Here is a 23,468-nt window from a genome sequence, read left to right on the forward strand (position 1 = left end):
CTCAGTCTTGCATCGATAGCTCAGCCAACTTTTAAACTGTTTTTTTCATACTGTAGTTCAAACAAGACGCTGTCTCAATCTGTTGTGAATTACAACGTGTTTGGAACTACCCAGACGGTACCTGACATCTAATCAAAAAGAAAAAAATGGATTTTTAGTCTTAGAATTGTTTTAAATAAAAAAGACTCCTCTTCCTGAAAACGCCTAACAACTTTGCATAACTGTTTGTACCTAGTAATAAATTGAAGGTAAGAGCACTCACCTTTGCTTGCAGTTTGTACATACCAGGAAAATGTGAAAAGCTGAATGTTTATACTTATTTTCTTCCTAATACAATGTAGAATCCTGCCTACCACCATAATGGAAAAAAAACCAAACCCTCCTACAAAATCAAATCCTCCATTTCTTCCAAGGGCAAAACTCCCAGCTTATATAACAATCAAGGATTTTCAAAACACGCTGTTCATACAGCCACACAAATCCACTTGCACAGCCCTGTTTATGCACCATGTAAGAATTAGGGATGTTTAGAAATATCAGACCTTTTTGCAAGGGCAGGGAGGAACCCAGAACAGGTTTTTGTGTAGGTTTCCAATAAAGAGCTTATGCTGCCATTACCATAAATCACCCCAGAATATCAGCAGCGATATAGCATCTTTCATTAAAAAAATACTGCTGCTTCTTTCAGAACTGCCACTTGCCATTTCTTTTAGGTAATCAGATAGCCGTTAATTAATAAACCTGTCAGGTGAATTGTCCTGCTCCGGTCATCATTATCCATTCTGTAATAGAATCCTGCTATCATCACTGCTATCCACCCCATAGCTTCCAGCTCAATTAACTTAATGCTATGCAAATGAGAGGCTCTCCTCATCATTAGCTTATAGCCCACAAATGTTAATAACATAATTGGGCCTTCAACAGGGTAATTAGACACGATTTCTTCCATTAGTCTTACAAGGCTAATTATTGTTGATAGGAGAGAGGGGATGAGTCCCAGTGCTGCATGCAAAGAGGGGCATCTGGTTAAAGCAAATATAGACAAAACATCAACAAGGTAAAACAACAGTTGAGATCTATAGCAGGGTCAGGTAGGGGTGGGGGGAAGGAAGACAGCATGATTAGAAATTTAGGGACCACTGGAGAAAGTCTCAACAAGGCAGAAACTAAAAACAAGTATTCATCCTGAATATGGACCTCTCCTACGCTTAGCAACGTGATGCATCATAGCAACAACAAACCAACAAGATGCTTAATAAGTCAGAGGAAGCTGCTCTCAGGTTCTTACAGACAGGACAACTTGGAAGCTGTATGGATCAAAAATCCTGTGTTTGTAATGCAAATATACAGCCATAGAAGAGACCTTAAGAATTTTATCTGTTCCTACATCTCCCTTGTCATCGTGTAGAGCTTCTCCCTTGCCATCACTGGTTTTGCTGTGTGTTATTGGATGATTTTTCTGAGTAACAGCTACTTACTGTAAGAATTACAGATTTGGAATACAATGAATCCTTTAATAATGATTAAGCAAAACGTTAGTAATGAGATGTTAATAAAAACCTGGATTTGGTGTAATGGATCAGCAGTAACATTTCCAACAAAAGAATGGCAGCAAGTTTTCAAACTGAGATTATACTTGGAATAGCGTTATGAAGGCTAAGAGTTTGCTGCTGTACCATTGAATTCCATGCAGCCTCTTCCATGGAGTTTAGAAAGACTTCCATGAAGAAACTTTATTTTTAAAAGAGGAGAGTAAACCTGACAAAAAAAGTGGCACAGAGCTTTGGCAGGTCAGTATTTCCTGCCAACACTGCTAAGAGGAATATGTGTCCATCTGAAGAGTCCACAGGACTAAAGGGGTTGAGACACCACATGATTTAATGATTTTCTTTTTTTCTTTACTTTGGGATAAACTCATGGCCAATACAGATCCTTTCATTTCACTGCAAGTATGTGATGAGGAACTCTTCCTGTATATTTGGCCTGAAAATCAGCTTTAATTACGTTCACAAAAGTAGCAGCATTTACTAGAAGGTTAAATGAAACAATTGTTTTTTAACCTGCTGCATCCTGATCTTTGGCCAGTGATACCAAAGAAAACAGCTGCCCTCTGGATCATTCACTCAATGTGTATCAGTGGGGTATTAGTCAGTATTTATAATGAACAATACCAGACTACATGTTTTTGAAAACAATTTTTATCATGCACAAAGCACGATAGTACCGAGCTCAGAAATACAGCACATGTTAGAAAAGGATAACATTTAAAAGCCTCTGTGGGATGGGTAAAAGCCTTACTCAAAATGATTTCAAGCCTTAAAAAGGAGTTCTGTACTACAGAATTTTTGTATTTAGCGACAGAAAATATGATCCTTATACAGCACAAATACACCAGGTCACCACTTACACCTGAGCCAAAGGAAGCCAATTTAAGTGATGGTGATTAATACATTTATGTGACTGCAGGTGATTCAGGCCAATAGAACTAGATCTGGTGCATTTGTCAGACAGAAGGGATCATTCCCACCTCTTCCCTGCAGAATAAGCTATGACAGTAATCAGCTCCGCTCTCTTCAATTGCCCTGCACTCGCTAAATTTACTTACTAAGAAATTCTGAGCAAATATCTTCTTCCAAGGTAAACAGCAGTAAATCCACTCATGCTTTAATGAAGATTACACTTTCTAATCCTCATGGTAATGACAAACTAGTCTCCATTCAATATGCAATATTGCTTGACAGTTTTAATCACCCAAGACATTTTATATTTGCTACAGGCTGATGCGCTTGACTTCTCAGATGTTCAGCTTGGAGAATCTAAGCAAAAGCAGCATAATGCCTGTTCTGCTCGTGGTCTTCAGCATGGGTCAGTTTTGCCAGCCACACTCGCTCTGAGCACTGGCTTGTATGGGATTAGTTTCAGATCCAAGACGACTTTGAAATCAGAACACAGCTGGCACAATCCTCCCCTAAGATTTCACTCCAGAATTCCTAACTTCTAGTAATCATGGAGATCAAAGGTGATGTACATGCGTAACACAGTTCTTCTAAAAGTACTGCCCTGGGCTTTCAATATCAGACAGCAAATGCAGGAATGGGTTTTCCTAAGCTCTCCTAAATAATCAGATTTGCATATATATATATATATAAGAACCATTTGTGTGTGAACTACTGAGGAAAATCAGATACTCTTTTGCAAATTACTGCTTTAGTCCACAAAGAACCACTCAGAATTGACAAAGCACACCATTATTTTACCCTGCTGAGATCAATCAGCGTTACATGCACTGATGGAGCGTGGTTGCATGCAGCTACATCTTTTCCTGCATCCCAGCCTTAGCAAAACTGTGAGTGAAAAGTGACTCCACACCAAACAGCCTCAGAGAAGAGCTCCAGGATGGCCCCTTAGGTTCATTGCTACAGCATTCAAACAGCGTTTGAGTACTGCTGGGTCCCAACCCAGAGAATCAGTCATGGAGAGCAGGTTGAACAGAGAACAAGCTGGGAGACCCTAAGGAACTCGGGTCTGTGAGCTCAGTGAGCTCTCAGGGATGCTTTTAAGTTTCTATTCACACATTTTTTTTCAACAAAGCAAAGAGACTTCAGAGGGGAAGAGCACAGGTTAGATGACTTGACTATTTAAATGATAACACTTTGATTTACCACGACTCTTTCATATCATTCCTTAAACAAAAGTTGTGTCTCAGGTGAATGCCCTGAGCAACCTTTGTTGATTTGCAGAGATTAGTACCATGAAGCTGTTGCTGTGAATTAGGATTTTAAAAGCCTTTTTCTTCTTTCAGGCAGTGCTCAGATCTCCTCTCAGAACAGCGTATTTTCCCCTAACTAGATGGAAATGCACAAGTCCCTGATACCCACAGAACAGCTCTCATCTCAGCTTCCTGAGTAATGTGGAAAAGTTTTTAATGCAAACACATGAGAACTTGGCTAGTTGGTTCAGTAAAAATCTTTCTTTACTTCTATGAACTAGAGACTATCTAAAATAACAATACTATCCCATAGTAAAGTTTTTGTCTATAGGGACACAAGCAAATCCTTTGCCCTGAAGTGACTGGGAACACGTAAGCCCTGAAAACCTTAACATCAAACTCTGTGCTTTCACAGTTTGATGGTGTCTGTTCCCATATGGAGAAAGCAGAGACCTTACTGGTCCGGTTTGCCTTGTCTAAAGCTTGCTACCATTGCCAAAGACATGAAAAGTAGCCCAGACTCTACAGCTTTTAGAGAGTTCTCTCCTTCTTCTTCTGTCTCTCTCTCTCTCCAGTGAGAGAGAAAGGCAACCTTGGTACCAGTGGCATCTTCTAAGGAAAAAGGTTTCAAAATAAGCGTAATCAGCATACAGGTTTCCTAACGTCTCCTCATTTGTGAGAGGCATCTACTGCCAAAAAATATCCCTCCTTTCAGCAGCAGAAATAACAAAAGATTGTGCATGTAGCTCTGGGTCCTTAAAAACTAAAAATATTGACTTAGAAGTAGAAGCTTTTCTTCTGTCTTTTCCTGGAGATTTAGGAAACTTGCTAAGATCAGAGATCTCCGTAGCTGCTGCATCCAGGATTTCACCAAACAAACTCCAGCCATCAAAAGGAGATTGTATGATGTAACTGCTAAAAATAATACCTGCCTCCCACAACTGAAGCCAAATATACCTCCTGTTCTTGTTGGAGCAGAATAAGAAACAAGAAGTGATGCTTGTGACAGCAAACGCAGCATCGTACACTAAGTCCACAGAAGGATTCTAAAACTGCATTTGATGTTTTGCTATTGTTGGCTCAAGATGCATATTAATGCCTTTCCCCAGGATAGAAAGGCTCTTCTGGAACCAATATAGGTCAGGCAGAATGTGCAGCAGCAGTGACATAATCTTTTTATTGTAATCATCCAATTTTCTGTCTATTGGATTATTTAATAGCAATAGCATCTATTTGGAACAGTGTTGTTATGAGGGAAGAGAGAGCACAATCTACTAAGGAAAAGAGGAAGAACAGAGAATAAGGATTCTCCACCGACGTACCCATTATGAAGTGCTCAACACCACCTCTTGCAAGAGAGGCAGATCAGGAAACAAAGGTAAATGACTCAATTAAAATCTCGTCGATGGCCAGGGTAAGCCTCAAAACACCCGCGTCAAGAGATAACATGATGACTGAATTATGGTAGCTTGAAAAAGGCCACGGGGGCAGCAACTGTGGATTAAAGGGATCCTAGTCACTCAGTGAAGCAGATGAGCCCTTCACCAGCCCAGGTGAGAGGCAGATTTGTTAATTTTAACCAGTAAGCACAACCTGTAATGGATTTTGGTTGGGAAAAAAACCACTTGTGATTTTTATCTCCTGGCAAGCGTGTTCTGCTCCCTCAGAGCACGACTCTATGCGCACTTAAAGTACAGTCAGCAAAACCAAGAGGGTGAGTACCTCTACTGAGGTGGGGAAGACAGGTGAGAATTCATCACCTAAACCACATTTTCCAAAATACGTTTCTGTTTCATAAGCCTCCCATCGACCTCAAGAAGATCCTGCCCCTCCAGCTCCCACTGTCTCACCCCTCAGTTTTTACTGAACCAGTCAGTCTGTTCGACTTTGATGGGAAGGAGGAGGAAGAGATGGGAGCACTGATGTGCAAAGTGATAATAAAAAGGAAACTAATTAGCATTAGTGAAGACAACAGTCAGTAAACCACCAACCATATAATGGCTCTGGGAAGAACAAGCTGTTTTCTAGTCAGAAGAGACAAAAATGAGAATGATTGAAAGCGAGAATTGCTCTGCCCATTGTTTTTATTACTTTCTTTATAAAGTAAGCCAAATCCTACATAGGTCACTTGGACTTCTGCTGTTTCTCTCTCTCCCTGGTACAGGCAAATTTTATTGTACAGATTTAGTACCTTAATTACCACATCATCTTTTTTCCCTGAAAATGAGGAGAAAATAGGAAGATATAATTATAACATTTATTCTTTGTTACTCATCAGATTTTTATACTCCAGCAATTAAAATCACATCTATTATAAATAGAGAATATCCATCATTTAAATTAGGCCAAAGTTTTAAAAATGCCCTGTAAGATTTTTTCCATGTCAGAATAATTCAATCACTATTATGTTTCCTTGATGCAACTATTTTGGGACTTAGCTTGTTCCTTGATAGGATTTTAATTAAGTCATTTACATTCAATTTCCAAATATGTAGCTGTTAAACAAGGCAGAAATTAAATGAAGAGACAAAAAAGAAAGCTGAAGACAGCCAATCTTCAACAAAAATATTTCTGATATAAAAATGAATCCGAGGAACACACGCTCAGTGATAAGTATTCCAGTCCATGTCTGGTAAACTCTCAGATAATGGCAGCATGGTAGGGTCACTGAGGTTCTATTAGCTCAATTAATGAGGAGTAAGATAAGGCTAACACCTACCTCTTCAAACGGCTAAAAAATAGAGCTGATAGTAATGGAGTTATTAACCTTCGCCAGCCATTGAATTTTGCTGCTGATTCAAACTCCATTTCCTAGTTCAGGCCTCCATTAATAGGCTGTTTATTATCCCTAATCCGCATTGGGATCAGCTGCAGAAATAGGAAAGCCCCATGTAAAGACCAAATAGTTAAAAAAAAAAATTAAAAAAATCTTTTTTTCCCATTCTGATTATTCCCTTTTCAACACATTCACAGATTCTGCCTTAGAAAATAGGAACTTCATTATCCTAAACTGTTTGAATACAGGTTCTTAGTATGATGAAAAACAAGCTTTAAATATATTATGTAAAAAGATGACATAATCGGGGATACAGCCACATCGTTCGGAAAACTGAAGAAAAGACTGCTGGAAAACTTGCAATGGAGAAGCTAGTGCTGTTTCTTTTCGCTACTGGGAAAGAAAAAAACTCTAGTATTGGGAAAATGGGTATTTGAAATATGTAGGGTATTTATTGTTAGGTCATTCCTTAAGTTCATCCCTCCCCTGCCCAGCTTTGCCTGTCCATTTGTTGTATGGTTTGTAAATACTACAGTAATAGAATTAATCAATACAGAAATGTAAAACAATTGACCCTGGATTTGGATCAGATGGAAAAAACCCCAAAGAAAACGATGGAAGAGAGGAACTGGGGATCCTGGGATGCGCTCAGCAGCAGAGCCCACTGGCAGAGGTGGAAGGGCTTGCAACCCAAACCTGGCTATAATTTTAACTACAGAGATCTTGAGTTACAGAGTCTTTAGGCTCCTTGCTGAGTGTGTACACACTCGCTTGAGATTTGTGATACTCTGTCCTTCTTCAGCATATTTTCAGTGAAAGGGACACTGTATAGCTACCGGTTTACACACACAAGATGTTCTTCTGAACTCTATCACAATAACATCTAATAGAATCTTGGCAATGCTGAGTTAAGACCAATATAAAGGTATGTTAATGGTAATATATAAACACCCAGTACACAACGCTACCCTCATGCTGAATACAGTTCTGGTTGTCCCACCTTAGAAAAGAAACACTAGAATAACTAGAGAATAGGAGGACGGGGTGATCAGAAGAGTGACATGACTTCTAGGAGAGGAAGGGATAACCAGATCAAGGTTCTTTGACTGGGAAAGAGATGACTGAACAGGTGTAGACAAATAGCTTATAAAATCAGGAGTGCTAGGAGAGCACGTTCAGGGAAGAGTCAAGGGAAAGAAGTCAAGGAAAATGGGCTATTAGACAGTTGTCCTGATGACCCTCTGGCTCAGAGAATCCTTAAACTGCCGACTGCCTTAAGCTGGCCTGGAACCAGCAGACATCTGGTCATGAACCAGCCAAAGCTAATGACAAGAGATAAATAACAAATGACACTGTTGCTGCCGAATCTTATTCTAACTGAAAGTTTGGGAGAGAGCAGAAAGGGATGAGAAAGATTTCGCTAGATATTCAATCGAGTTTTCCATAGATTAGAACTACCCATGACTACACTATATATTTCCTATTGTCGCTCAAGAATTAACAACAACAACAAAAAAGCTAAAGTACGTTAGGCTAATTTGGATGAAGAGCTGGATTCAGTCCTTTGTGTTAGCAGTTCTGAGTTTCAGAGGCCAACCTGTAATTGTATTTGGAATCCCGCTTACCGTAGGCACTAAGTGGTTAATGGTGTTCTTTTACTACCTAGCTGAGCGACCACTAATGGATTCAGCTTCTTATTTGCCCTAAAGGCTGCCACAGTTCAATACGATTAGGATCCTGTCCACTTAAGCAGGAACTGCTTCATAGGGAGGAACGTAGAAAGCAATTCATGTCTTCTCTGAGAACAGCAAGAGCAGTTCTTTGGTAGACAGGATTTGTCTGATACAGGCAGGTTTTCCTCTACTAGTCTGTAACCCAACCTTCGCTCTACTGCAAATTCTAATTTAAAGAAAACCCGTACCTTACTTTTTCAGTGGGAAATGAATTATTTTCCTTTTTGTTCCAGGGTAGTTCTTTGGATGCAGTGGCTGATGCTGTATGAGTTTTTTTTTATTATTACATTTTAACAAACTTTATAGCCCATTTTGTTTGTTTTCAAATAACTTTATTTTCCTTCTTTTCTACCATCAATTACTACTTTTGTTTTTCTTTCTGGAAGATGGAGGAGTCAGGAGACTGATCCTGCTCAATGCTGTATAATTTAGTATTATGTGTACTAGCTTTATGAGGCAGGAGTCAGATAAAACATAGTATTTGAACACTAACCATTTATTAGCTCTAAGGAACAGATTTATGACTTGACAAGCAGACAATAACTCTGTGTTCTGATCAGCCAAAGAGGTCTACTTTGAGTTCAAAACACAGAGTAACATAGTCTTTCACAAATAATTTTGTTTACTGATGTGACTAGATTTTAATAATAAACTTGATATATATGTAAATTTATTTTAATCTAATTTCATCAACAGAGCCCTCCTAAAAATGAGACTTTGCAGATTGTTCTGTGTCTGATTTATAGATTTCTGCATCCTATTCCCAGATTGATTTCAAGGCTATAATTCTATCAGGTTTTTCTCCTGATGTCAGAAACACCACCTCTGCAGATAGTGTTTTATAACTCGCATCACAACTGAAACTGAATTACTGCCCTGCTGTCCTAGATTGCAGTACGTCCTTTTGTTTATAATCACCTTCTCTCCCTTACATACCCACTACTTCGGTTTCATGGAAAACATCACCTCCAAAATCAATCAAGTAACATGATGTCTGGTTTTGTCCCTTACTTCAACCCCTGTGTAAAATAGTAGGGGCCAAATTCTTAACTCGGATATGAATGTGCAGAGCTCTTTAAAGGAAAAATAAGATGAGCACATGGATCAGCATCAGATTTCCACACATACAATTTTATAATGAGATTTGCTTCCTCACTTGATGAGGTCTCGGTCCTGTACAGGAGCACATGCACACACATGGGTGTTCACACTGATCTCAGACACATGTTTAGGGACTCAGGATCTACCTTCTCAATGCACATGAAGAACAATCCATGTTATTTAACTGAATCTAGCGTAAGTTTCAAGATTCTTTCTCCCTGTTTTCATGAAACGGATTCCTGTTCGAGACGTATTTTGTCTTACCTTTAATAAATAAAGCTACCGCTGTTTTCACACACTTTCATTTTTAAACTTTGATGACATGACTGCCAGCTCCCTCCCTTTTCACTCTCCTTTTTTCTCCCTCCAACTCACTCTCACCCTTTTGCATCTTTCCACTCTGTGGGGAGCGGTGAGGGGATTGAGGGCAGCTACACAGAACACAGAGGAGGAGTAACTCAGCCAACTTAAACACTTCTGTGGGTAATACACCTTTCCTACTGCTAGTTTTTATGTAAGAATAAGTTTCCTGGAAGGATAAAGAGGACAAATTTCAAACGTGTGGCTTTGGAGTGACCACTGTGTCAGTGAGTGCTATGAAGAGAATCAAGAACCCCTGGGGAGCAATGGAAGAGCCTCTTAGCTTTGATGAACACACCAGCTTTGCAAATCCTCACCACCCTTGGACCAGCTGTAAAGAGCAACTCCACTTTATTTGCCTGGCAGTCATAACAGTTCTCTTTTGATGCTCATTTCTCTTATGTTATATTTCTGAGCACTTCATTATAGCTCAAATAAAATGTAATTCTCACGTTGTTTTTAATTATTTCACAAACCCCAAAAGTCTCGTAATGAGCTCCTCGCAATACTGAGATATCTCCATGATATTATGCCAATGCGAAAGAAAAAAAGATGTAGATCCCACCTCCTGCTGCAAATAAAACACACCTTCTGATATAATCCAAACTTTAATCCTTTCTTATGGTTTGCATTTAGAGGCAACTAAAGCAAATAACCAGAACAACAAAACTCTCCTCTCTCCCACAGTTTGGCCATCTGGAGGATTTGTAAGGCCAGTGATCTATTTCCTACTCTCCAGGAGTGAGACCCCTTTTCTAGCTAAAGAAGGAATGAATAAATAAATAAGCTGCACCAGCCTATGCAATGTCATAAAGACCTGTATATTTCCACAAACACATTTTTCATTTATGTAACGTCTTGATTGCTAAATATATATCTTACCTGTTTGGAATAATATGTGATTTTTGCAGCTGTTCTCCCTGCTCTCTGTCTCTTGGGAAGCCACGAAGCACCCAACCGTTGGTCACGCAGTCTAGTGCGTTGAGGCGTTCTGCCAGGAGCCTCGTAACAAGGTTGTCTGGGACTGCAAAGCGTTAAAAAGATGACATTTATTTTGTATGCTGAGTCTGCAATTAAGGAGGATACAAACTATTTTTTTTTCTGGTTAGACTGCTACAGGAACTAAAACGCAAAGAGTTTATGACTGATAAATTTTGGAGCAGGGAGTTGCTGTTGACTTTGCATATTCACCGCGCTATCATGAAACCCCCAAACTCATAAGGAACCGCGGGACTAAAGCAAAGGATTTGGTAAAAGCTGACGCCTACATAATTCTGCAGAGTGCACTTTTCCTCTCAGCCAGCCTGGGCTGATGTCACAATGAAGTGTGTGACATAATCTTATCAAAATGCAAAAATAATGACCTGAGTTGTGTAAAAGAAATCCTAAAACAGGAAAGAAATTTCTGTAGCATTCTGTATTTAACTCAGCAGATGATAATGGTTCTGCCACAGCAGGCTGGATGCGATATTTCTCCAATTTGCCCAAAGGCTTGAAGCTTTTATAACTGAAAATAAATTTCCAAAATGCATTTCAACTACTGTAATTACTGCATTGATGACTCCCTAATTTTAGAGATAAAAGTTCTGCTTCCTCTATTATTATTTTTCTTTAGGGCAAGAGAGAACATCAGCGTGATGCTGACTGGGATTACAATTACTATGCAGCTTTTAAAATTCTATTTAACGGGACACAGTAGTGAGGAGGTATCCTGTATATTTTCACTACAGCCTTCATAAAGTAAAATATTTCAGCTGAGAAACTTAGGTATCTTGTAATTCTTTTCTTTTTAGAGAAAAATAAAATTGTCGGGTTCAACACGAGCGACTAAAAATTTTGCACGGATTCTTGCAATGTGTTGACTATAATGTCAAATAACCACAAAGAAAGGTCAGCAAAATCACCTCAAGCTGCTTCCCAAAACAGCAGCCAAAACAATTTTCAAGAAGCAATGAGAGCCCCTTCTCTGTATTTGTACAGGATGTTCTAATACACTGTTCCTCTGCTGGAAACACGCAACAAAAAAAGCAACATAAATCCACATCATAGAACGCTGATGTTTTGATATTCACCCTGCTACTGCCCCTGCATATAGAATATACAACAACAAGTGCTTATAGGAGAGTGTAGGCATCAGGTTTCTAACAATGCAAATTGCTTTAAGATTAGCTAAAAGCGTATTTAGCAGAGTATACTGTTATCAGTGCTCTTTTATAACCTGGGTACAGGCAGGTTTTAAACCGCAATAATGGGATCCATTTGCTTCCTGAAATTTAACATTCCTGAAAGATTTGCATCTCTACCATGAAATTCATTACTGCTCCTTTAAATAATCAAATTACTGAGTTTACAGAATTGCACTCAGGATTCAATGTACCAGCAAAAAGGGAGGAAAACCACAGGGAATTAATTAGAAAACAGATTAGTGTATTAATTGAGGATACCCACTTCACATTACAAAAAAACCCAAACAAAAACCAACAAGTTAAGGAGAGTAATATTCTCCATCTGTTAAAAGAAAAAGGGAATGGAACAAACCAGACTCTTGACAGAGAGCAAAACGACAATGCACAACTAGGCATTCAATTAAAAAGGACATTCGTAAAATTAACTATACAATAGTGCAGCAGCAGGCAGAAACGTTATCAGCCACGTGATCCTTCGCTATCTAAATACTGAGCTGCAGGCAGGCGTAGAGGGGAAAGAACATCAGGGCTCTTTGCAGGGCAGTTCTCCCTGCCCTCCAGGTTACAAGAACTCATAGAAACCCAAGACAGCCCAGTGGGAAGAAAGAAAAACCATCCCACCTTCTCCTTTTCCCAGAATAAATTCCATACAAAAAGAGTGGAAGTATCCTGGTCATCTTTAATTTCTGCCTGCAGCACTAAACTTACTTTCTTGGTGTGTGTTATTTTATCATTACTCCTATGGGATCATTAACCTGGATTACAAAAATACCAAATTTTGGAAACATTTTCAGAATTCTTAGAGATAGTTTTGCTAGGGGGTTGAATGAAACCTACAAATCAAAGAATAAAACTGCACTAAGTCAGGATTTTGCTGGAGCTGTGAGATGAACAGGGAATCAGCGCAGAGGCTGAGAGCCCCAGGAATGGCACAGAGAAGGAAGTGTGTATACTGCCCTGTTGAGCTTCCAGCATATTTTAGGAGACTTTCTAGTTCCAGGGGTCAAACTCCTTCCATCTGGCATGTGGGAAGGAGGAACGCTATAGCCTACAAGAAAATTTAAAAGCAATTGTGATGGGAACCAGGCAGCACCTCCTCGATCCGATCACTTCCCGTAGCCCTTCTGTGAACCCTGATCAATGAATTCTGCTACTTTGGTCACTATTTTTGAACAAAACTGGAGCAATCACAAGAAGGAAAAAAAAAATCTAAGAAGATGGAATGGGAATGATTTAGCAATTGATGTAATAGCATGCCAGGTTTGGGGTTTGGGGGTAATGCTGGGGATATGTGGTGACTCTGACACCTCGCTGATGTCAGTGATGACTGACCAGAAGGTATCAGCAATACAATCCAGAATGTTTGTGTGCTCATATACATCACCGAGTAATATAGAAGCTTACATATTTTCTGTGCCTCCCTCTAACACCTGATGGTGAGAAATAAAACATAAACAAGTCAGACAGCAAGCTCTGCTCTCCTCTTGATTAGCAAACATACCTATCACTTCAACACAATGGGGGAACATAGCTTGTTGGCTGTTCAGTGGCATTACAAAGTACATCAGCTGCCCTTGAACAGTAACAGTCACACTTAAAACAGCTGCATTATAAGTGTAAAACATCTTCCACAGGCCAGGAGAAAAAAAATAGAGGAAAAAAAAAAAAAGGAAGAAAGAAATCAGTATTATTCTTATTTTGCCTTGGTACAGAGACAGTAGGTAATGAAGAACTCTGCAGTATGGTATTCCTTTTCACTCATGTGGAACTGTCTCTTGAATGTAAGGCAAATTAATAACCTGTAATTGGAGGGGCACACAGCCTGTAAGTAACCAGCCAGAGGTCTCCTGGCCTTAAGCACATGACCCAATGGGCTGCACGGCAAAGTAAAATTTAGAGCTTTTCTGATGAGACAGTCAATCTACATGTTTTAAGTAGATTATGAAGCACAAGAGCTTTGAATAATCAATTCCTTTTCAACATAAGCTTCTGTGAGTTTCCAACTCTGAAAGTTGGGGGAACGAGGCTCTAGAGAGGTTTTACTTTATCATTAGAGAAGTCCAAAGATAAGTTTCTTGTAAAAATTACAATGTGCTACAAAGAGAGATTCAGATTAGGTAATGTAGAAGCACATCTCTATTAAGGAGAGAAATTGAGGTACAGGAGTAAAATTCACCCATCAGAGGTGATGCTGCAGAGCTACAGCGATGCCCTGTGCTGAGAGCACCGTGAATAGCTGTGGACCAAGGTCACGGTGAGCCTCAGGAATGGTAGACGTGGCAGAATGAGGCCACAACCAACTCCACATAGAAATGTAATTCATTCACGCATGCATTCATGCCTAACATCAATACCACACCGCGTACCTCCTTTATCTCCCAGGCTGTCTTGACCATGTTAATGGTCTAGGCTACACAGCTGAATTAGCAGCTGCGGATCTAAGAAGTGATCTAATCAATTAGAGGTTATGATCAGGCAGGGCACAGGGAACAGAGGTTTAAAGTGCTGCCTTTCACGCTGGAACTGCTGCGTGGACACCGAGAGATTTTCTGTTTCCAGGGCTGTCAATCAGCACCTTCCAGCAGACCATTTAAAAATAAATTTACTTCCCAGATCTTCAAAGGTTTTCACAAGTCTACGGTTCTCCTCATGAAAAGGACTTCCTCACAAAACTCAAAGGAGTTGGCCTATTAGCTCTTACCCAACCCAAAGATCTGCAGGACTAATAGAAAACCGTATCGGGCAATCAGTTGACAAAATCGTATCGTCTGCTCAAGACAAAAGTAAGAGAACATTAAAGGCACAGTCTGAAAGGCAAAGACACTACCTGGGCGATTACAGAGATTACAGGGCACTATTCTCCAATAGCTGCAATGCTGTCAGTGCTCCAAGCTATACAATTATCATATTTAAATTGATTCCTCCTCCATATATTTCCCTTTAAAACAGGCTTTTGAAGACTACCAACTCACTTCTCCAAACCTATAAAATCTCGATTCTAAGTACCTCATAAACACATTTGCAGATATAAATTCTGTCAGCTTTGTACTGTGAAAAGTTTAAGGTCCTTTTGGCAATACTGTCCATTTAACTTCTATCCTTGCAGACTTTTTTTAGCTAGGTCTGAAGACTTCCATAGCTGATTCAAATGCCTGAGGCTTGATCCCAGCACTTGACAGTTAACATCTTGCCCAGACTATAAGCTACTGCCAAAGGCTACTTTCCTGGATTGTCCTGTCGATCCTAAATTTAGCAAAGCGTGAGATTTGCTTATCTTATTGCTCTATAAACTCTGCATTATTCCCCACAGGTCAGTTTATTTGGGTTTTTAGAGAAGTATTCTATTTCCCTGCCACATTAAGGTCCTCAGTGATTATATCAGTTTGGTTTTAACCTGCCTGAGGATGATTTAAAATAATTTACCATCATGTGGGTTGATCATGAGCCCTCACTTGGAGGATTGTTTCCAGTTCTGGAATCCCCAACATAAGAAGGATATGGAATTGTTGGAATGGGTCCAGAGGAGGGCCATGAAGATGATCAGAGGGCTGAAGCACCTCCTATACGAGGACAAGCTGAGAGAGTTGAGCTTGGAGAAGAGAATCATAAAATCACTGGGTTGGAAAAGGCCTTTGAGATCATCAAGCCCAACTGTACCTGTCCATTACTAAACCAGATCCCTAAGCACTTCATCTACCCATCTTTTAAATCCATCCAGGGACGGTAACTCAGCCACCACCCCGGGCAGCCTCTGCCAGTGCCTGACAACACTTTTGGTGAAAAAAGCTTTTCCTAATGTCCAATCTGAACCTCCCTTGGCACAACTTGAGGCCAGCTTCTCAAGTTGAGGGCAGCTTCCTCAACTTCTCAAGTTGAGAGCAACTTGAGAAGACTCCAGGAGACCTCAGAGCAGCCTCTCAGTACCCAATAGGGGCTACAGGAAAGCTGGGGAGGGACTTTTTATAAGGGCATAGAGTGATATGACAAGGGACAATGGCTTTAAATTGGAAGGGGAAAGATTTTGATGAGATATTAAAAAGAAACTATTCCAAGGAGGGTGCGGAGGCGCTGGCACAAGGTGTTGAGGGCAGTGGTGGCTGCCCCATCCCTGGAGGTGTTCAAGGGCAGGTTGGATGGGGTTTGGAGCCCCTGATCCAGTGGGAGGTGTCCCTGCCCATGGAAGGGGTTGGAACTGGGTGGGTTTTGACCATTCCATCATTCCCTGAGCCTCCACCGCCACCTGCCGGTTCCCCGTCCCCCTCGGCTCGGGTACCAGCGCAGAACCGCCCCGCTCCTCCTCTTATCTCCTTTCTGAAGGGAAAAAATTCAAGCCCAGAAATAAAGAGGCAACAAAAAAAACCCCACAAAGCAGCATCGACACGGCATTCCCGAAGAAACGCAACCCAATCCAGGAATGTCATCAAACGGGAAAGATGCGCAGAACAACCATCCCCATCCCTCACTTTGCACAGCGAGCAGCTGCCTGGAAGAACCGGAGTGATTATTTTAATACAGAAAAATGAATAACGAGGAAAATACTGCTTTTCCACATTTAAAATATTTTTGTTTCTTGAGAGCGTTTTTTTTGGGGATGTTTTTAATAATTTAAAATAGAAATTAGCTGCGTTACAGAGGAAGTGATGATATTTTTAAAGCAGGTACGATCCCACATCATCAATCAAATGAAACGTATGATAAATTAAGACCTTCAGAAATGCGTGTTACAGGAGCGCATCGTTCTTACTCACAGTTATCAAGCCAGAGATTCAGGAATTCATAGCCAATCACATTTAGTGACTGGATAAGATTCCAGCCCCCTTACGCTGCTTTACCTGCTAGTGGCATCTTCAGATTTAGCAATGAAATCGAGTCCAAACTGAGTATCCAGCACACAAACAGAAAAAGATCTTTTTTTCCCTAAAAACAGCCTCTGTGATGTTTTCGGTGCTGACACTGAGGTCAAGATCCACACATCTGGGTTCCCATCCATGCTTACTCGCCAATTGTGGCTTTGAGGTTTTCTGCCTCAGTTTACCAACCTGAAGACAAAAGCTGCTCTGAGTCACCTCACAGGGGCCCTTCTAACCTGAAAGTCTCTACAACTAGTAAGAAAATGTATATTTGCACCATTGCTTTTTACTCCTCCATCTTCTGCAGAGAGAATACAGCTGGACACAAGGTAGCATGCTCACTTCTAACCTAGATAACACATCATCGCCATTACCAACCAAGTTTTCTATTTCTTCCCTATTTCTAAATGAGTTCAGCTCTACTAAATAATACAGGCTTTGTGGCAGGACAGAATTTTGCCAAAAAAACCCAACTTTTTTGACTGTGATATATAATAAAAAAAAAAGAAGATGAAATTTAGTCTAATAATCTTTGTGAAAACCATCTTGGCCTTCTAAATCAAATGCGGATCCACTATGTGATGAGAAGAGAGGATGTTGCCCCTCACTAGTGATGCCACCGGCACACACTCTAGATCCCCAGCAGTGGGATCAACTGCCCAGTCCTGTGTCTCCCCTTGCCGTTCCTTCTGATGCCTCCCATCCACATCAAAGGCACGTTGAGTAATATAAAGTGATACACAAGAGCTATTACATGTTTTGCTTGTCATTAATAAAATGTCTGTTTCATAAAGGAGCCTGATTCTGTACATTTGGCACCCAGGGAAGCAGAGCCAAAGCCAGAATTTGATGTTAAACTCCACAGACAATAACAGGGATGCTGCCAACATGCAACATCCTTTCCCTTCCAGTTGTCTTATAAAAACACATGTGATTTCCCCATCCCAGCTTCCAAACTAAAACAGAGTTCAAGTCAGCAGCTCTTTACTGAGGAGCTAGTGCTGCAAGGACTGTTGCATGTTGTGTAGAATAGAGCAGAGTACATTCTAGATTTTCAAATAAAAGAAGAAGGGATTCTAATGTATCACGTTGTTGTGATACATAAAAAAAGTAAAATTCGGAGAAGAAGATTACTTACTGCCTATATGCCTTCATGCAAAACTTTCTATTGTACAATCTTGCATTAAAATATTAAAATATGGACACCTGAACCAGAAAAAAACAGTATTTAGGTTTTATTTTGTTCTCTTGACCACTGATTTTCTCCTAGTAGGAAAAGAGACTGCTACCTATTTTCCATAGAAAAATCTTTGTAGCAGTCCCAGAGGAAAAGACAAAAGTTTGACTTGAAAAACGGAGCTACTTCAAAAGCATTGTCAAACAGAGGTGAAGGTGTCTTAAAAATGCATAAATTAAAATATGGTGTATTCATAAATATCTCCTTAACTTTATTCAGTATATTTGTGGTTGAGGTGCATATATAGGTAAACATACAGCATCGTTATAAAACTAACTTGAATAACATAGAAGATCAATATGTTTATTAGCGACTGTTTGGGCTCCGTGTTTGTGTGCATGCGTGTGTGTGCATGTGTGTGAGAAATGAAAGAAAAATGGAGAGGTTTTTTCAATAATAAAAAGGGAGTTGCACTGCAGGGCCCCTAAAGCTTGTGAAAAATTAAACTCGACGGATTCAAACTGTCCTATTTCCACTTCAAAAGAGAAGAGGCACTGAGCTCTTCCCAACTTATCTTCAAACGCCCAGCACCCTAGAAAGTTTCTTTAAAAAAAATAAAGTCTCTCGTTCCCCCAAGCACTGTACCCGTTACTGTAGCTGCTGTCTCTCCCTCTTCTAATTATACCCATGTGAGTCTATTAATCAACTTGTAAATTATTTAGAGAGCCATGCGCTGTCTTCAGCTAGTACAAACACACTGCATGCAAAGACTTGCTGAAAACCAATGGAGCTCCCAAAGGGTCTCTCTCCAATGTTCAGACAGCTTGCGGCTCGCCAGTACAGCACCGTTAAAACCAAGAAATAACACTAAGCTTACCTCCTCAGATATAAAGATTTACTCAGCCTTTCAACTCGCAAACTCTTTGCAAGTTTTTAACAAAGAGGAAGCTGCTCTATTGTCAAATCTCTGCTTCGCGCTTAGTGACGAGAATATTAATTTGATGTCAAAAAATAAACCCCAAGCGCTTTCAGCGAGGCTGTGATCACGATCACCAGGGGACCCCAACTTTCAGAGGCCGCGCCAAAAAGCACCCCTTGAAAACCATTCCCATTTAAAATAGGGAGGAGAGGAGGGAAAGCTACATCTGTACAGTAATAGGTTTTATTAGAAAATAGAAGAAATTAGGGAATTCCTGATTTTACCCCCCACATACAGACTGCCATTGGGGACAACTTTAGATATTGCTACTTAAAAAATAGAAGAAGGAAGGAGAAAAAATAACACAGATTGTGTGCGTTTGACTCTAACAGGCTGCAATCGGTGCAATGTTCTCTTCCATGAATCAGCTCCCTTTACCTCCTGAATCTTCATTAGGGTGGAAAAAACATTTACCCAAAGTAACAGCAGTTCTGCCAGCTGAAAAGGGGAATCTTACTGGTTTTGGAGTGGTTTCTTTCCCTTCCTTGGTCTTCATGGGTTTTTTTGCGTGTTGTTTCACTTTTTATTTGGCTCCATTTATTGCAGCTTTGCAACCAGACACATCAAATAGCAGTGACCACTCCAAGCTGTTTCACCATGAAAGCACAACAAATTTAACAGGCAGAAGGACACGCACATTTCTTCTCAATTGACTGATGATCTTTCCTATTTTATTCCCCAAAAGCCAAAATGTTTCTGCTTCTATTTTCATTAATAAAATGCAACCATCTCGAGGGGCAAACCCCAGGGACATCTGGAGGGGTGAGGGAAGCAGAAATGCTTTCTGCAGGGTTTTTATTTTCCTCATGGGGTATCAAATTCTGACAGACACTTTTAAAAGGGTGAAGGTAGATCCTGAAGATAGACTTTTAAATTAATGTATGTCCATGTTTTCAATGGGACAGGTCCAGATCCCAGCCCAGCCCTTCTCAGAATTACAGCAGCCTGGGGACATGAATTCTGCATAAAGGTCTTTATCAAGCCAGTGGGCTCTATGAATGGGCTATTTATACTTGCATCGGTTGTGCACAGCCTGAATTACCAGAAGGGAAGGACCAGTCTATGGAACAGACTCTTCCTAACATTTGAGAGGGAACCAAACAGAATTAATTCATTTATATGAGCTGTCTTGCTGTCTAGGGAAGGGTTCTGGCCACTACACTCGCCTCCCACTCCAAACGGAATTCTTCATAGCCACCTAAGCAAATGGTATGTGCTAAATTTAACATTACTGACCAAGGTTTAAACCAACTGGAGCTAATGGCCAGAAGACTGGTATCAGACTGCAATGCTGGTAACTTTCTGCTCAGACTGTAGGTAGCAATAATTGTCTCCTGTTCAGTGAAAACCACAATATCCTAAAGGAAAAGCCTGTGCATTTCAGCCTGGTTGTCCAAGGAACAACTCTATGTTTATGACAAACAAAAAAGCAGTCAGGTTGCTGAACTTTCCACTGAAAACGCATTTTTGAATATCTAGTGGGCACCAACGGCAGACCAGAATGTCTTGGGAATTAAAAAATTAATGGGCTCAAAAATATCTATACTACCTACCTTCATTAAGCAAAATAAATCACCTTTGCAAAACTGAGAAGTTTGATAAAGCAAGACATGAGGCCTTTATGAGACAGCAAACACCAGAAAATACACAAAACAGGAATGCACCAAGTTGCCTTCTGGGGTGAATAATAGATTCGTCTGGGCTGTTCTTGAAATACATGTTGTATATATGAAGGAGCATTACAGAAAAAACAATACAAAGAATGTTTGTGAATCCTTAGGCTGAACATTAGGAAAAAAATTTTCACAGAAAGGGTCATTGGGCACTGGCAGAGGCTGCCCAGGGAGGGGGTTGAGTCACCTTCCCTGGAGGAGTTTAAGGGACGGGTGAACAAGGTGCTAAGGGACATGGTTTAGTGTTTGATAGGAATGGTTGGACTCGATGATCCGGTGGGACTCTTCCAACCTGGTGATTCTATGACTCTAAACCCAAGAAGAGATCTGAGCTAGTCAACCCAAACTAGAATGGAATAGACAGTGGACACCGTCAACAATGAGTTGGCTTTGAATAGGCCAGGGTTTGAGCCTTTTTATGACACCACAACATACCCCGTTGGCATATCTTAAATGACTAATTACATGCAATCCATTGTGCCCACAAGAAGGGAAACCCCACTGTGATCAGTCCCCAGGGCAAGCACTTTAAGAATATAAGAGGCGTGCCCTCAAGATTTTATGGCACTGATTTCATTTTGATGAGTAATGGTGTGAAAGCAACATTTCTCATGGTCCATCTTTGGTTCCAGGGTTTTCTGCAACAGCACCACTCGCATGCTTCCTTGCTCAAAGGAACAACTGTCCTTACTTGGTACATAACTAGAAATGCAATGGATATTTTGAAGTTCTAGTTGCTTTTCTCCTTACAGCACTGTCTGCTGTTGACTAAACTAATGTCATTTTCTTGAAACAGAACAGAGTCAATAATAGTGTTAGAATCTTTCCTTTATATTAACCTGTTTGTATCTAAGGAGTAAGGATCCTTCGCTCATCTTTCCTCTTCAGTACCCTATTGTTCTGTCATTTTCTCCAAGCCTCTTGTGAGGGCAGTAATGAATTCTTGTTAGTGTTTACTAATGTAAATTCATTCTTTGTTATCCCTGGGAGAGGAGGATTAGCAAAATGACAGAACTTATTATTTCTCATCTTGCTATATAATATTTACTTTTAGTCACCCCTTAATATTGTAGTATGTGCCACCAAATAAAACATACGTTCATACAAACGAAAACTACAGGAGAAATTTTTTAGCACAATGCACAGAAGTATAGTTATGAATACTGTAAATATTCAGAAGCATTGTACAGCTTCATTGTTGCATGCTATATTTTAAAAAAAAATTATCTAAATCTGAAATAATTTCTAATTTGGAGGGAGAAACGAATTACAACTTCAATTTCATTTTCCTGAAATGAGAGCAGCTCCCTTGCAGTAAGGAAGTGCACATTTTTAGGACTAGCTAAAAATTACAATCTGTGCAATTATTTTACTCTACCGGGAATGCTTTCGGTATCTCCTTTAAGGAACTTTAATGGTTAAGATGAAGTTTATAAAATACATAAAGAGCATTTTAGTAAAGAAAGCTCATAAAGGACCTATCTTTGAATAAATAGATCAGCCAAGCTCCCAGCTCAGCCATAACTGAAACTGAGAGAGTGAGGTATTTACAGTGGCTGCTCTCCACAGAGAGAAGCAAGTGAAATTACAGTGTATACATAAAACTCTGAAATTAATGGATACCCAAGAAAGAGACAGGGGCCCAGAGCTTAAGATGACCTCCACGTGTGAATTAGACTTCACGCACAAGTAGCCACGTTTGGGTCAATCAGACTGTACACACAAATACATTATTTCCATACATAAAGATCTAGGAGACATTGCAATTATTGTATGCTACGATCTCTTGCCTTGGAGTTAAATGGCCATTCTGATAAGCAGTATCTCTCCATCAGAAAATCCTCTCCTAGATCTCTACGCCTACATTACAGAGCACCCCAGCTTCTCTCTTTCAGGCTCGAGATTCATGCTTTCCATTCCCATCGTTCCCACGTAAGCTCCTAGCCTGGTGGCTGCCACAGAAAAACGATGCATTGAACCAACCCAGTTACTGGATTAAGAATAAATGTGACCCATCACTAGAGGTGATGTTTAGAGCTACGATGTATTCCCTCGCGGCTTGATAGAGTGACTGACGGAGGGATGGGGCACCCAAAGCTGCAGGCTGCCAAAGGTCTTTTTTGAAATGCTTAGAAAAGCCCCGAATCTCTTGGTGAGGTATCAGAGGAGCCTCATTTTATAGGCTCATGTTTCAGATCCGGGTAATTCAGTCTCAGAAGAAAGCTATTGTGCAAAAAAAGGGGACTTTCAAGCTTTCCCTCTCACCAAATAGCTTTCCTTGCCACAAAGAAAAAAAAAAAAAAAGACAATGAAGATTTGCCTTTGCTCAGGGGCTGTTCAAAAGACTGATGCTTAACCGAGACTTCTCCATCTTCAGCAAAATCATCTCCTTATACTTGTTCCACTGGTAACCATTTGGCCTGTTCCCAGGAACAGGACTGGAAGTTCCTCTTCCAGGCCACGGTAAATTGGTAAAATAAACACACTTCCATCCTCCTGAAACACAACTTATCCTTTAGAACTACAGATCTTTCCTCATTTTTAATACCCACCACATACAGAGAGCTATCCTGGTGCAAGACAGCTAACAAACATGTAAGTTTAAGCTGCTGCCCTGAGGAGCTTACAGTATTTATGATTTGTCTGAAATCACTGCAGAGCCTTCCAAAAGCAAAGTATGCTTAGATATTCCTTGTGGTAGTTCCCCTCCTGCAACCAAAAACGCTGATAGAAATGAAGTGCAAAGAAACCTTATTTTTTAAGTTTAAAATATTTGCATGAAAGCAGAGGAATCTACCGTAGCACCCTAAAAGTCAAAAGTCACATGTAAAAGCAGTGACTTTATTATAGCCCACTTGAAATAAAAATGCAACACAAACCTGTGCTTTCAATGACAGTTTAAACATTTTTAAATTATACATCTA

At 40.2% G+C, this 23,468-nt stretch overlaps 1 protein-coding gene across 4 annotated transcripts in view; it reads right to left on the minus strand.

Moving 5' to 3' along the window:
• AK8 (adenylate kinase 8) overlaps positions 1–23,468 on the minus strand; it is a 79,394-nt gene that overhangs the window by 15,799 nt on the left and 40,127 nt on the right. For all 4 annotated transcript variants that reach the window (XM_069873261.1, XM_069873260.1, XM_069873264.1 and 1 more), the window contains one exon: positions 10,562–10,703. In XM_069873261.1, the coding sequence (XP_069729362.1) occupies positions 10,562–10,703 (142 nt within the window). The remainder of the gene's footprint in view (positions 1–10,561; positions 10,704–23,468) is intronic.

The sequence above is a fragment of the Phaenicophaeus curvirostris genome, chromosome 20 (genome assembly GCF_032191515.1).
Source record: "Phaenicophaeus curvirostris isolate KB17595 chromosome 20, BPBGC_Pcur_1.0, whole genome shotgun sequence".
NCBI lineage: Eukaryota > Metazoa > Chordata > Aves > Cuculiformes > Cuculidae > Phaenicophaeus > Phaenicophaeus curvirostris.